Source organism: Onychomys torridus, chromosome 8 (assembly GCF_903995425.1).
Source record: "Onychomys torridus chromosome 8, mOncTor1.1, whole genome shotgun sequence".
Classification (NCBI taxonomy): domain Eukaryota; kingdom Metazoa; phylum Chordata; class Mammalia; order Rodentia; family Cricetidae; genus Onychomys; species Onychomys torridus.
In genome coordinates, this window is record NC_050450.1 from 9,271,489 (window position 1) to 9,285,487 (window position 13,999).

At 43.8% G+C, this 13,999-nt stretch overlaps 1 protein-coding gene across 2 annotated transcripts in view; it reads left to right on the forward strand.

Moving 5' to 3' along the window:
- The window catches only part of Txndc11 (thioredoxin domain containing 11), a 65,796-nt gene that overhangs the window by 46,534 nt on the left and 5,263 nt on the right, over positions 1–13,999 (forward strand). For both annotated transcript variants that reach the window (XM_036195531.1, XM_036195532.1), the window contains 4 exons: positions 3,132–3,924; positions 7,604–7,746; positions 8,098–8,207; positions 11,604–11,684. In XM_036195531.1, coding sequence (XP_036051424.1) covers positions 3,132–3,924; positions 7,604–7,746; positions 8,098–8,207; positions 11,604–11,684 — 1,127 coding nt within the window. The remainder of the gene's footprint in view (positions 1–3,131; positions 3,925–7,603; positions 7,747–8,097; positions 8,208–11,603; positions 11,685–13,999) is intronic.

A 13,999-nucleotide genomic window follows, 5' to 3' on the forward strand; every position in this document is an offset into this window, starting at 1 on the left:
AATGCTCTATGATCCAAGAGTCTCTTCACCATGCCCAGGCCTCTATGCCATCTAGTTTAAGAGCCATCAAAGGTTTTGCAGGAAAGACAAGGTTCCAGCCTTGCTAGTAGCCATGGCTGTAGCTTTTTACTTCTGGGATATTGTCTTCCTTGACTTGGGCATGCAGAGTGGCAGGGTTGTGTTGGCAGGAGTCCAGACCCTCACTCCAGAGGGCTGAGGTTGAGTTTGGCACCAGAGAGAGGCCTTGCTTTCAGCCTTCTGTTCTCAGATGAGCATCTCCCCAAATCTTCTGTTTCTAGTATCTACCAACAGGCATTTTTAAAAATCACTTTCACGTGTGACTCTTCACAGGGCTCTTAGGGTGCTCTGTAGTAGGTGGAGTCTGTCACCCTCCCTCCATGTAGGGATGGGATTGTGCACTTCCCTCCATTTGTCAGGTCAGTCTGGCCAGTGTTCATAGAGTACTGGGAGCTGGTAGGGAAAGAAGTGTGTGGCAACTGCAGGTGTCTGGTCTCAGAAGCTAGTCCAGTTGGGAACTAAGAGCCTGCTTATTAGTCAGAGGACAGTCTAACTCCAGCCAAGCCAAGTTCAGGAAGTAGCAAAGAGGGAAGTGGCATCCTAGAGAGCAGGAGCCCAGCAGAAGAGGGCAGGAGAAGCTTGGCAGGAAGAGCATCATCACACTTGGGTAAGGAGAGCTGTTGGCTCATAGAGAATTCAGGGCATCTTTGTTTTTTATTGTGAGCCTAGGTATGGGCAGAAAATTGAACTTACACTCTTGAGGGCATAGTAGGCAAGGACCCTTGTGACAGTTGTGGGCTTCCTGTAGGTCAGAAGTGACCAAGTGGTGGCTGTACTAAGCCTAGGAATGGGCAACTTCCCTTACGTATACTCCGCCAGCATACACACCCCACATCTGCATGTGGGCACACAAAGAAAACATAGATCCTTACACCAGGGACACTGCTCCCTAGTGTCCCTAGAGCATTTTTAAGATATCGTGCTATATATTATGAAACATGCTAATAATCAAAGGAAATGTCTGTCTCGGCCTGTAGTGTCCTTTTGACTTGTTCTCCTCTCTGAGCCATCTTTCAGGCAATCACAGCATGAATCAAGTAAGCAGAGGCATCTACACTTACAATTTCTTTGATAGAAGACAACAGAAGTATTGACAGCCCAAACATTTACAATTGTTTGCCAAGTTCTTAATTGCTTACGTTAATTAAACATGACATAGATTGAAACACATTAACAGGGTGTACCATGAATTTTGTTTTCGGAACTGTTTCTGTAAGAGGCTCGTGGTGTGAAAACCTACTTAGCTCACAGGAGAGAGGTAAGAGGCCTCACCCCTCAGGAGCAGTGGCCACCCACCATGCAGTCCTTCCTCCATTAAAAGTGGTCTTTACATGGCTGCTGTTTGAGGTACCAGGAACCAGACAAGGAAAGAAAATGATCTAGGAACAGTGTTCTTTCTGTAATGAATATTCATATTTGGGAGATTTTATAAAATATAGTAGTGGATCTTGAAGTTTTATAGGGTGTGTAGGGCCCTGGGGAGTAGTTATTGTATCACTGAATATAAACCAGTTCAGGGAGGGTGTTCCAGGGCTCTTTGTGGGTTGTCAAGGCCTGTCCTGTTGGCACAGTGTCAAGAATCTTGTCCAAAATGGATGATGATGTTTGTATGGGTGAGGGGTAATTTAAAACACCAGTTTACCACCTAAAGTGATGTTTTATTCCAAGAGCTAGTCTATAAATATGTTTTGAATTAATCTTTTACAAATGTTGTTATAGAAATTGTCTAAATTGAAAGTGTATTCATTAAATGGTTCATATATACGTACACACTTCTTTGTTTGTTTGAGACAGTTTCATGTAGCCCTGGCTGGCTTTGAACTCACTAAGTAGCTAAAGATGACCTAAATTGAGAGTAAGGTGGTTACTCTCCTCAAGAAAGGATATTGTGCACATTTTTCTAAAATGCCATATGTTCACATGTGCTCAAACTTGGTCCTATCAGTGAGGATCCATAAACCTGTAAAGAAAAGAGATGTTCTAGCAGAAGTTTTTGAGATTATGGGAGGGGTGTCAGGGACTAGACTTACAGAAGCTAGTTCGTTTACCATTCAGAGTGGGGTTGCCTTTACCTGAGCAGTCTCCCAATTTGAGGGTCTTAGCAACAGCTGGAGGAAGAGGCAGGGTCCCTGGCCAGGCATCAGTAAGGTACAGCACTATAAGAAGACCTGGTCTGGTCTAAAGGGGGCAGCATGAGCCTGGAAAGGCAAATGGGCCAGAGTATGACTGTATTTATCCTACAGGTAATAGAAAGCCACCAAATATCACTTGGCCAAGGAGTATCCATTATGCTTAGGGTTGTACTTTAGAAGGAGACATCAGTGTGGAAGTTCGGTTGTAAGGAAGAGGAAGGTGGTGGCCTGAGCAGACCGAGCAGAAGTAGAGGATGAGCTGGTCTCTAGCCTGATGATGCTGAGACCCAGTTACAATGGTACAGGGAGGGGAAGAGGTACTCTAGAAAGGAAAGATGGGCATGGACAGTTTGGGAGCAGGCTGGATTGGTGATCTGGAAGGCATGAATACATTTGGGAGAATATATGCTGTAAGTTTACTTAAATCTACACGTATTTGGGAAGTTTTCAGACTTACTAAACGTGGAGAAAAATGACAGCATAGGGGAATGTTAGAGGTGTGAAGAAAGTACATTCACCTGGAAGGCAAGAGGGTTCAAGCCTGTTCTGATTCTTTGAATGGTCTGGACACAACCCTGAGCTGAACAGCTTTATGGGCTGGACATCATTTATCTATGGTGAGCAGACATTTCTAGAACCCTCTAATTCAGAACAATGGTTCAGTGCTTGCTGATAGAGGGGCATGTTGTGAAAAATAGACCTGTGGCACACACCTTTAATTCCAGCACTTGGGAGACAGAGGCTGGAGTTGTGTGAGTTCCAGGGCAGCTAGAGCAGAAGGGTTTTGGTATGACCACTTCTCCTTTGAGGCAATGTTGGCCTGGGCTCTTCCTATGTGACTCAGGGATGCTGTCTAGGCAGCAAAGCTGCCTTCTCTATATCCATAGTCCTGTTTCTTACCAGCCCTGCACTGTCTTTCAGATCACCGAAGTGGCCTTGGAGTACAATAACTGTCATGGGGACCAGGTGGTGGAGCGCCTCCTTCAACACCTTCGGCGGGTGGAGGCGCCTGTGTTCCAGTCCCTGGCGCCAGAGCTGCTAGCTCCACTGCCTGATGTTCAGCTGATGTCAGCGTCCCCCTGCTGTAACACGGTGGTGGTGCCACAGGGGCCAGCCCTCTCTAGGACCCACAATGTCTGTGAACTGTGTGTCAACCAGACAGTGGGTGGTACCAAGCCGAGCTCAGTGAGTGTGCCACAGTGCAGCTTCTTCGACATGGCAGCCGCTCTGGATTCGTTCTACCTCAAGGAGCAGACCTTTTATCACGTGGTGTCGGGTAGCATAGAATGCAGCAATTTTTTAACCTCCTACAGCCCTTTCAGCTACTATACTGCATGTTGCAGGACCATATCCCGGGGCATGGCAAGCTTCACTGGCTCTGAACAGGATGTCTTTACAGCCCCGGCCATTGCATTCTCTTCCCTAGAGAAGAGCTGTGAGTCCACTGCCCTGAGCTCCATTCCTCACATTGAGGAGAACAGGTACCACTTTCCTGAAGTGGGCCTCACTAGCACAACCTTCACTGGCCTGAGCTGCAGAACCAACAAGACCCTGAATATCTACCTTTTGGATTCCAATTTATTTTGGTTATATGCAGAGAGACTGGGTGCACCGAGCTCTACTCTCGTGAAGGAGTTTGCCACAATTGTTGATGTGAAAGAAGAGTCGCATTATATCTTGGACCCCAAACAGACCCTCATGAAGTTCACTCTAGGTACTGTAGGTGGTTTGTCTCCCTGAGCACAATAAGCTTTGTTTAGCTTAAGAGCCATAATTTGCATTGATGGTCTCATTATTCCTGATTGTGGGGTGATGTCATACTTATTTGAAGTCTTCAGACACCTGACCATAAGTTGTCTTTATCTGTTGGTCAGTTTGAAAGGAAACTAGTTTGTCTGGTAAATAGAGTAGAAGCTTCAATTTGCCCAATTCTGGTTGAGTTTGTCAGCTAACCCATGGGGGTTAAGAGACCAAGATTGGCAACTTCTGTCACATTTCCAAGGCTGAGCAAGCATTAACCCCAGGAACCTGGCTTCCGTGCCAGACAGAGTGGCGAGGACCTTTCTAATGGGACGTGCAGGGGCTGATGAGCATGGCCATTAATAGCACCAGCAATTGAAAGGAACTGAAGCGGAAGGGAGTGAGCTTAGACTGTCTTGTTCATTCTTGTTTCACAGGGTTGAATGTATGAGTCTCAGGGCCAATCAGGCCCATTTGTTCTGCTGAAGTTTTCCGGCATGTTGGGGAAGCCTTCCTTGACCCCCAGTCCCTACATTGCAACACACAGTGTTGAGAGCAGGTTGCAAACCAGTGAAAACCACTTGGGATGACCTAAAGCTTTACTGTGAGAAAGTTCCCCAGAGCTGGCTCCTGGGACTTGGCAGCAGCAGCAGCAAATGGACTCATGCTGTACTGTTCCCAGGATGTTGCCAAAGTCCCTGACATACAACACAGGAAAGTAAAAATTAAAAAGCCTTGTTAGTTCAGCATCACTGGAAATGCAGGGAGAGTCATTGCTTGCCAAATGGAGAGAAGGAGAATCTGATAGTGAGAGGAATTTGATCTCCAAGTTGAGAAAGTATGAAAGCAGTGTGGACGCAGCTCTCCTTAGTACTAGTCCTTCTGGCTAGCCTTTCGTCGGTCCAGGTGAAGCAGTCACATTAGCCACCTTTGTTGTTGGAATCTAAGATGGTCCTTTAATAAAAACCCAAAGACAGACATCAGGGTGAAAGATCAGAGAAGCAGAGCAGCCAGCCACTAGTTTTTACCTCTATGAAATCCTCAGCCTAAAGAGTGAGTTCCTGTTTCCTCCTGCCTTATATATCTTTCTCTGCCCAGATATCACTTCCTGGGATCAAAGGTGTGTGCCACCACTGCCTGGCTCTGTTTCCAGTGTGGCCTTGAACTCACAGAGATCCAGATGGATCTATGCCTCCTGAGTGATAGGATTAAGGGTGTGTACCACCATTGCCTGACCTCTATGTCTAATCTAGTGGCTGGCTCTGTCCTCTGATCCTCAGGCAAGTTTATTAGGGTACACAATATATCACCACAACTTTTGTGAAAGGACTCATGTAAGGTTTCGTTTTTTTTTTCTGTATCAAATTATAATAATTACAGGAGCTCCTCAATGCTCAAAGCAAACCTATGATCAGTCACTTTATGGAGTTAATTCATGATATGTTGGTGTAGTGAGCTTTTTTTTTTTTTTTTTTTTAAATTTTATTATTATGGGGTTGGGGATTTAGCTCAGTGGTAGAGTGCTTGCCTAGCAAGTGCAAGGCCCTGGGTTTAGTCCTTAGCTCTGAATAAACAAAACAAAACAAAAAAAATACAAAAAAAAAAAAAAAAGATTTTATTATTTATGTATGAGTGCTTTATCTGCATGTACAAGTTTATGCCAGAAGAGGGCATCAGATCCCACTAGAGATGGTTGTGAGCCACCATGTGGTTGCTGGGAGTTGAACTCAGGACCTCAGGAAGAGCAGGCAGTGCTCTTAACCACTGAGCCATCTCTCCAGCCCCGTGAGCTTTTTCTTTCTTTCTTTCTTTCTTTCTTTCTTTCTTTCTTTCTTTCTTTCTTTCTTTCTTTCTTTCTTTCTTTTTTGAGCTTTCTTAAAATGAAACAACTGTGTAATTTATTTTGCTTTGATATTTATTTATTTTTATTTTATGTGCATGGGTGTTTTGTTACATGTATGTATATATACCAACACATGTTCAGTATCTGCAAAGGCCATAAGAGGACATCAGATCCCCTGGAACTGGTTACAGGTGGTTCTGAACCACCATGTAGGTGCTAGAAATCAAACTCAGGTCCTCTGGAAGAGCAGTCAGTGTTCTTAACTGCTGAGCTATCTCTCCATCTCCCCAAGCATGTAGTTTAAAATTTTATTTTTATTTTATTTTTATGTGTATGGTATTTTGCCTGCATGTATGTCTGGTACCTAGAGAGGCCAGAAGAGGGCATTGGATCTTTTGGAACTGGAATTGTAAGCAATTGTGAGCTACCATGTAGATGCTGACAGTTGAATCTAGGTCCTCTGGTAGAGCAGCCAATGAATGTTCTTCACCAGAATGCTGTCTTTCCACAACTCCCAACCATGTTTTTGTTATTGTTACTTGTCTGGCTTTTTTCCTTCTATGAGATAGGGTATGTCTATATAGTCCTGGCTATCAAGTGGTGATTGAATTCTCTGGATTCTGTGAGTAATACTTAGCTCAGAGAAGCTCAGACACGTAACTTTGAATTTTCGGGTTTCCTGAAAGAATCCCTCTTCAGGCTTCATTTTATCTTCTATATCAACTGGGGCCCAACTATTCTGTACTTGGTAGCAATTTTGAGAGTCCTTGTAAAATAAATTACTTAGGGGGTTAACTCCTAAGTCAGCTCGGGTAGCTTCAGAATTAAGGCTCCATTCAGATTCAGAAATCTTGGTTTCACAGTCCAGAACTATAGCCAACTGGGTGTTGTTCAGCTATGATAGGGCATGTCTTTAGTGTTCACATGACACTCTTTACTTTGTCCTGCTTCTGCAGAGCCAGTCATTGTCTGTTAAGACCTCCATTGGAGGGAGCTGGAAGAGAGAAGCAAAGTTCAGACTAGTATTGCTTCACTGAGGCAGAGGATTCTGAGATGATGGTATTGATGGGAAGGGTGAGATTATAGGCTTAAGTTAGAGCTTTTATTACTTGGTTTATTTATATATTTTCCACCATGTATAATTATTTTTGTTAGCTTTTTAAAAAGGGAAACTTGAAGAACTTTAATAAAGGAAACAAAAAGCTCCTTGGCCTCAGATTAATGATCATTAAACACCCTTGCATTGTACTGTCACTGCATTTGTAGTGATGCTTACAGAGCTCAGTGTTCAAAGCTGCCTCTCTTGCAAAAGGTGCTATGTGTGTTGCTATGTGAGTTCTCATGCTGTGTATATGTGGCAGTCTCTTTGGAAAAGAGCAGGATGGAATTCCCACTTTGTATTGAGCATCCCACCTACATAGTATTTTGTTAGTAAAGGACTGTCCTCTGAGTTAATACAAAGTCAAGCATGATGGCAACCTGGGCACTGTTATGCCAGGGTTTGCTTATCTGAGGGGATAAAAAACATAAGCAACCCATGGAGCTGGGTGTGGAGGTGAAAGCTATTACTCAAGAGGTGGAGGCAGGTGGATCTCTTGAGTTCAAGGCCATCCTGGTGTACATAGCAAGTTCCAGGTCAGCCAGAGCTACAAAGTAAGACACTGTCTCAAAACAAAACAAAACTAAAACCCCCAAATAAAATTACAACAATAAAAAAAGTAAGCATGGGAAATCATTTCAGTTCTAAAGTAGGTAAGCTGTCCTACTTGTACCTAGACCAAAGGTTATCTCATTTTCTCTTTATTTTTAGAGTCTTTTATTCAAAACTTCAGTGTTCTCTACAGTCCCTTGAAAAGGCATCTTACTGGAAGTGACTCTGCCCAGTTTCCATCTCAGCATTTAATCACTGAAGTGACAACTGATACCTTCTGGGAAGTAACCCTTCAGAAGCAGGTATGGGACTGGAGAGATGACGTCATGGTAGAGCGCTATAAGAAACAGGCTTAGGAGCTCAGGAGTGGGGCAGAAATCAAGCCATCCATTCCTCTTCATTTCTACAGTGGTAGTCATTGGAGGGAAACAGACTGTTTCTGATATGCAGAGTGGTCTGGTGGTGGAACATGTGCAGATTGCATGGTGCTTTCTAACTGCAAAGACTAAGGAAAACACATAATTAGAACTAAAGATGAAAAATATCTCACCATGAATCTTGTACAGTCAGTGACTCAATGCCTTCAGGATTCTGAGCACAGCAGGAAATGAGGTCCAGGACCAGGTGTGAGTAACTGTCTCCCCTTCCCACAGGATGTTCTGCTGCTCTATTATACACCGTGGTGTGGCTTTTGCCCATCTCTCAATCACATCTTTATCCAGCTAGCTCGGCTCCTGCCAGAAGACACATTTACCGTGGCTAGGTAAGGACACCAGTCTACAGCGTCATGGGTCCTGTCTGCCACCTAGTCCGTGGTAGGTGGGCTTGACTCTAATGATCATGAAGATGTTTATTGCTGATTGGATTCATAGGAAAACAGGTGCAGGTTTGGCTACTTGCAGGTCTTGGGAAGGGGATGCCCAGAATTTTGCCACCCAGCCCTGGGACTCAGAGCCTTTGCCCTACCCTCTTCATTGGTAAAATCAAGAGGAAGACTTTGATAATAGCCATGTGTCTAGGTTTGTGATCCCATGGTGCTTTATGTGGCCTTTTGTATAAACACATTTTTGAATCCTTTGTTTTAAGACAGGCTCTCTCTCTGTAGTTCAGGATGGGTTGAACTTACTATGTAACCCAGGCTGGGCTTTAATTCCTTGCAGTCCTTCTGCCTTGGTTTACCAAGTGCTAGGGTTACAGTTGTAAGTTACCATACCTGCCCTTCAAATGCCAGTTTAATTACATTTATTCCTTGACAATTATATATGTGGGTATGCTTGCTTTGTTTTATTTTGAGACAGGGTCTGCTATGTAGCCTAGGCTGGCCTGGAACTCACTATGTAAACCAAGTTGATCTTGAACTCAGAGCCACCTACCTCTGCCTTCAAATCCAGTTTGTAAGATCAGGAAGTGAGCAGTTTAGCTTTAATCTTCTCCTCTCTATCCTTGCCAGTAAATGTAAAAACAAAGTTCCATTGTTTTCCCAGATCATGGTGGGGGGGGGGGACACAGAAGATAGAGACAATTTTTCTGATGAAAAGATAACAAAATGAACATATTCCATTTTAAGTATGTATAATGAAAGCAGCATACTTGATGCTTTTTTTTTTGTTTTTTTGTTAGTAGTATGATTGAACCTGGGACCTCATGCATGCAAAGCAAGTGCTCCACCACTGAGCTGTAATCCCTAGTCCTAATAAAAACATGCTTTAAAAGGTAGTCATAAGCACTTGTATGTTTATATTTTACCTGCTGCCTGCTATGTATTCTCAGTAATAATCAGAGCCAAATTTGAGAAGTGTCTGTGTTGAGAGATTGTGACATACATATAGGCTTAAACCTCAGAACACCCAGTGCAGCTGCAGTATCTATCTATCCATTGTTTTCTTTTAATTAATTTTAGGCACAGAAATATTAAGCAACTTGCCTGTAATTTATGGAACATGTAAATTAGGGACCAGTATTCAGGCTCAGGAGTTCATATTCTAGGTATGCCACATTTAAAATGGATTGGGGCTATAGCTCAGATGATAGAGTGCTGCCTGGTATACACAAAGCCCTGGTTTAATCCACAGCTCTGCATAAATCAGGTGAACCAGGTGGTGGCTCATGTTGGTAATTCTAGCACTCAGGAGGTGGAGGCAGAAGGATCAGAAGTTCAAGGTCCTCTCAGCTGCATAGTGAATTAGAGACAAGCCTAGATAAGACACCCTATCTCAAAATAGTGAAGGAGTTTTTAAAATAATAAAATGCTTGGCCAGGTGGTAGTGGCGCATGCCTTTAATCCCAGCACTCGGGAAGCAGAGGCAGGTGGATTTCTGTGAGTTCGAGGGCAGCGTGGTCTACAGAGAGTTCCAGGACAGGCTCCAAAACTACACAGAGAAACCCTGTCTGGGGGGTAAAAAAACAAAGCCAAAAAAACGGGGGAAAAAAAAAAAAAGCTTAAGGACAGGTAAACTCCAGTGTAGACAAAGAACATAGGCATGTGACAAAAGAAACAAACTGGAAAATTATAACCTGAGAAATGTAAATTAAATTAAAATACCAATAAACTTACTAAATTTATAAATGTTTCCAAGTGATAGGATCTTGTACTGATAAAATAAAGTTGTTACAGTCAGACATAGCTAATGGAATTGACATGTACAAGAAGTTACAAGAAACAGTTTTACATTTTTTACTCCATTAATTCACTTTGGGACTTAGGAAAGTAGGGATTCCAGAGATGTGTGGGCTAGTCCTTACAGCATTCTTCACAGCAACAGGAAAGTGTATGTCAGTAGTGTTGGCACAGTGGACATTTCAGTCCATTGCTAAATTGGTCCTTTCCTTTAATTAATGGACAAGAATAAAGGGTGAGCCATGTGACTGCCCCTGTGTTAATTTACAAGCCATACCTGAAAGGATCCCAGGCAGAAGCCTCCAGTGGCCCAGTGCAGTTCCCCTGGGTTTTTACAGTATTTTCACTTCACAGTTGACTCTTCATTGAAGTATACATTAGGAGAGAAAAGGCACTCAATTATAAAATATGGTGGCCAGTACCACTCGGCTGAAAGGGTTTCTAGTGTTTCAGACAGGCTTTCAACAGGCAGAGGTAGACATGACATTTTGTTAAAGTGTGTGGGGGGAGGGAATTGCATTTGCATTTGACTGTCAGTTTTGGAGTTTTCTGTTTGTATACTTGAAACAGGGTCTCCTGTTTCCCAGGCTGGCCTCTAACTAACTGCAGCCAAGGATGACTTTGTGACCCTCTTGCTTTGTCTCCTGAGTGCTGGGACTGTAGGTGTGCATCACCATGCCAGGTTTAAGAAGGGCTTAGCTATGAATTATGCTAAGTGAGCACTTTACCAACTCAGCTACATCCCTTGCCCATATGCCACTTTGAGCAAATACATAACTCCAGTTTATACTGCCTGATCATCTCACACCATTTATACTTTTTGAAAACCTCCACCAGGCATTTTCATCCTCCGTGTGCACTGGTCATGAATATCCCCCACTTAAAGGATGCCATCAACCCTGTGTGTGGGTCAGCACACATGGATCCTCATCACCTGCCCAGCTCAGTGCTGCTGGAGGGCCATTCACCAGAGCAGTTGTAGATTATTCCACAGTAATTGACCACAGAGTGGGTGATTTAATAGATACCATTTTTTATACTCATAAATTAATCTGTTGACCTTGGTGGCACATGCCAAGTAATCCCAGCACTAGGGATGATGAGACAAGATGGCTGTTGAGAGTTTGATGCCATCCTGTGCTAAACAGTGAGAACTAGACTAGCTTTAAGCAGCAAAGCTCCATGATGGGGGAAATACAAACGTAAAAAGGAAGAAGAAGAAACGGCACTCTGGCCTTCAGATTCACAGACTATAAAATGTAATCTTCAAAGCTGTGTGTGCTGTGCTCAGTAGCTTTCCTTTTCTAGAACTAATGCACCAATTGAAATGCTCACCAGATCCTGTCAGTAGATGAAGTACTCCTTCACTGAGGCAGCTTGGGAGATTTATGTTTTGCTTTAGGTTCTTGTATTACCGAGGGTGGACAGTGGCTCATGTTGTTAAAGTGTAGGTGCCTGACTCACGCTAGGGCATAGAAATACTCCAGGTTCTTCAGGTTTGGCCAGTCACTTCTTACCGACCTGTCCCTTTGCCTCTGCCAGGATTGATGTGTCTCAGAATGATCTTCCTTGGGAGTTCATGGTCGACCGTCTTCCCACTGTTTTGTTTTTTCCCTGCAATAGGTAAGGCTGAATTTTTTTCGGGATTGGGCAGGTGGGATTTTCCTGTTGAAGCCTGAAGGTGAAATTGGCTTCTGTTGTAAATCTCTCAATGTGTTCTAAACTATTGTTAAAATCATGGCATTAGGGATACAGAGGACAAGAGATCCAGTGTTAGAATGTCATGTGTTGTTATTTTCTTTGTTTTTTGTTTGTTTTTGTTTTTGAGACAGGTCTCACTATGTAGCTGTGGTTGTCCTAGAACTTACTATGTAGACCACACTGACCTTGAACTCAGCCTCCCAAGCGCTGGGATTAAAGGCATGTACTACCACGCCTGACGTGTGCTAGTTTTCTTTGACACTTGCTCTTCTCTAAGGTCTTTTTTACATAAGCATTCATGTGGCTCTGGGAACTAATTAGCTTTCATATCTGTATGAACCTGTAGGAAGTGCTCATGTTTGTGTGGGATGAATCCTCCTGATACCTACTACTGGTCCCTCTCACCCGGGGAGATACTGGCAGCCCCTACCCACTGCTCCATTCCTAGGGAGCTCTCTCTGCATGTGTACAGTCTGCTCTTAGGTTGTCTGTCACCCAGCTGAAAGCTACTGTAAACAGGTGGGACATTAGCAGAGAGAGCTAGGCTTGGCAGTGAGTATAGGCCCAAAGGTTTCCACAAAAAAAGGGAACAAACCCTCAAAGCTAAGGAAGCTGGATGCTGACCCTTTCTCACACACAGGTTCCCATGGAGACCCACTCACATTCCCTGTGGAAAATGTGTTTGCAGGATCCTTTAGAGAGGGCCCTGGCCCATGCTGTGGCCACTGTTGTCACTTCTTGTGTTTCACAAGTCACTGCCCCACTACAGTGCTTATTCGGCCTCTCTGGGAGAGGGCTTCCTTGGACTGTCAAATCATTGCCTCTGTTTTTGCCCTTTATCTCAAAGAATGTATGCTAGAATACTTCCTGTGGTAGCAGGGGCTTGTCAGATCACATACTAAAAACAGAGTGTGACTCAGTCTGTTCTGCTGCTGGCTCTGCCATTTTCTCTCTGAGACTTGTTAAATTGCCATATAATCAAGAAATCATGGACACTAACACCAGCAATTTCATCTGTGTGGGACACAAGTTGGGCATGTAGCGTAATGATATATAATTTTTGAATTCCAAACATACTTTTAAAAAATACTAAAGTTAGAGCACACAGTAAATGCCTTGTCTCAGCAAGTGGACTAATGAGCATGTGTACATGGAAGGAAAGACACCTGCAGGACAGGTGCACAAGAGGGACGTGCTTGGCCAGCACTCCACTTCTAGAGCTGCCTTGTATAATAAAAGAATTAATGCAGGCCAGGTATGGTGGCATACACCTTTAATTCCAGCTTGAAAGGCTTGAAGCTCTTTGAGTTGAAGGTCCCTGCAAGGTCCTGTGTCCCTTGATTAAAAGTAGAAGACTGCCCGTGTCTGTAAAACACAGAGTGTGGTGAGTCCAAAGCCTTTATTGCTTTGGAATGGGGTTTTTCTCATTTCCTAAAAACAGATGGTGGGCACAGTGGAGGGAGCTCATCATTACCTGGTCTAGAGAGCATTTGGCTTACCCAGAAGGCGAAGAGAAAATTGTAATGTGACTATTGCTTGTATGGAAATAAATGAAAGGGTGCAGAAGGTGGTAGAGAGATCCACTGGCCCAGCAAGAAGCAATCAGCCAAGTAGGGGCTGTGAGGGCCAGTAGGCACCAGAGCTATAAGTGGTTCGTGACTATCAACTATCAAGTACAAAGGCTCATGGAAGGGGAAATGAAAAACACCGTTGGATAACTTGTAATAAGACTGTTTTCATGGCTCACCTGCTCCTGCTATTTTTTAGTGAAAGTATAAATGTGCAGAGGGAGAATGCTAAGGTGTTGACATGGCTGCTTCTGAGGTGTGAAGGCTATGAGCAGTGGGAGATAGTGCTTGTATGATTTCTACATCCCTGCAAACTACACTGATTGTGCCCCAATGCAGTCCAAGGCCTGCCGCCTGCTCACAGTACGGTCTGCTCTGGTCTCACCTTTCTTTAGAAGTGGAGGCTGGGATATGGATCTTCACCTTCTTACACTGGGCTATCTTAGAGCCAGTCCCCAAGCCAACAGCCTACCCTACTCCAGAGGACATTGCAGACTACAGATATTTGGGCCTAGCTCTGGCCCAGCAGATGTGGGTACATGCTCCACAAGAATACTCCAGTATTGCACACCCAGGAAGAACTTCATTGCTTCTACCACATTGTTTCTAGATTCTAGATATAAAGCAAAGAACAATCAGACTGCAACCCACAGAACCAGGGAAGCTATA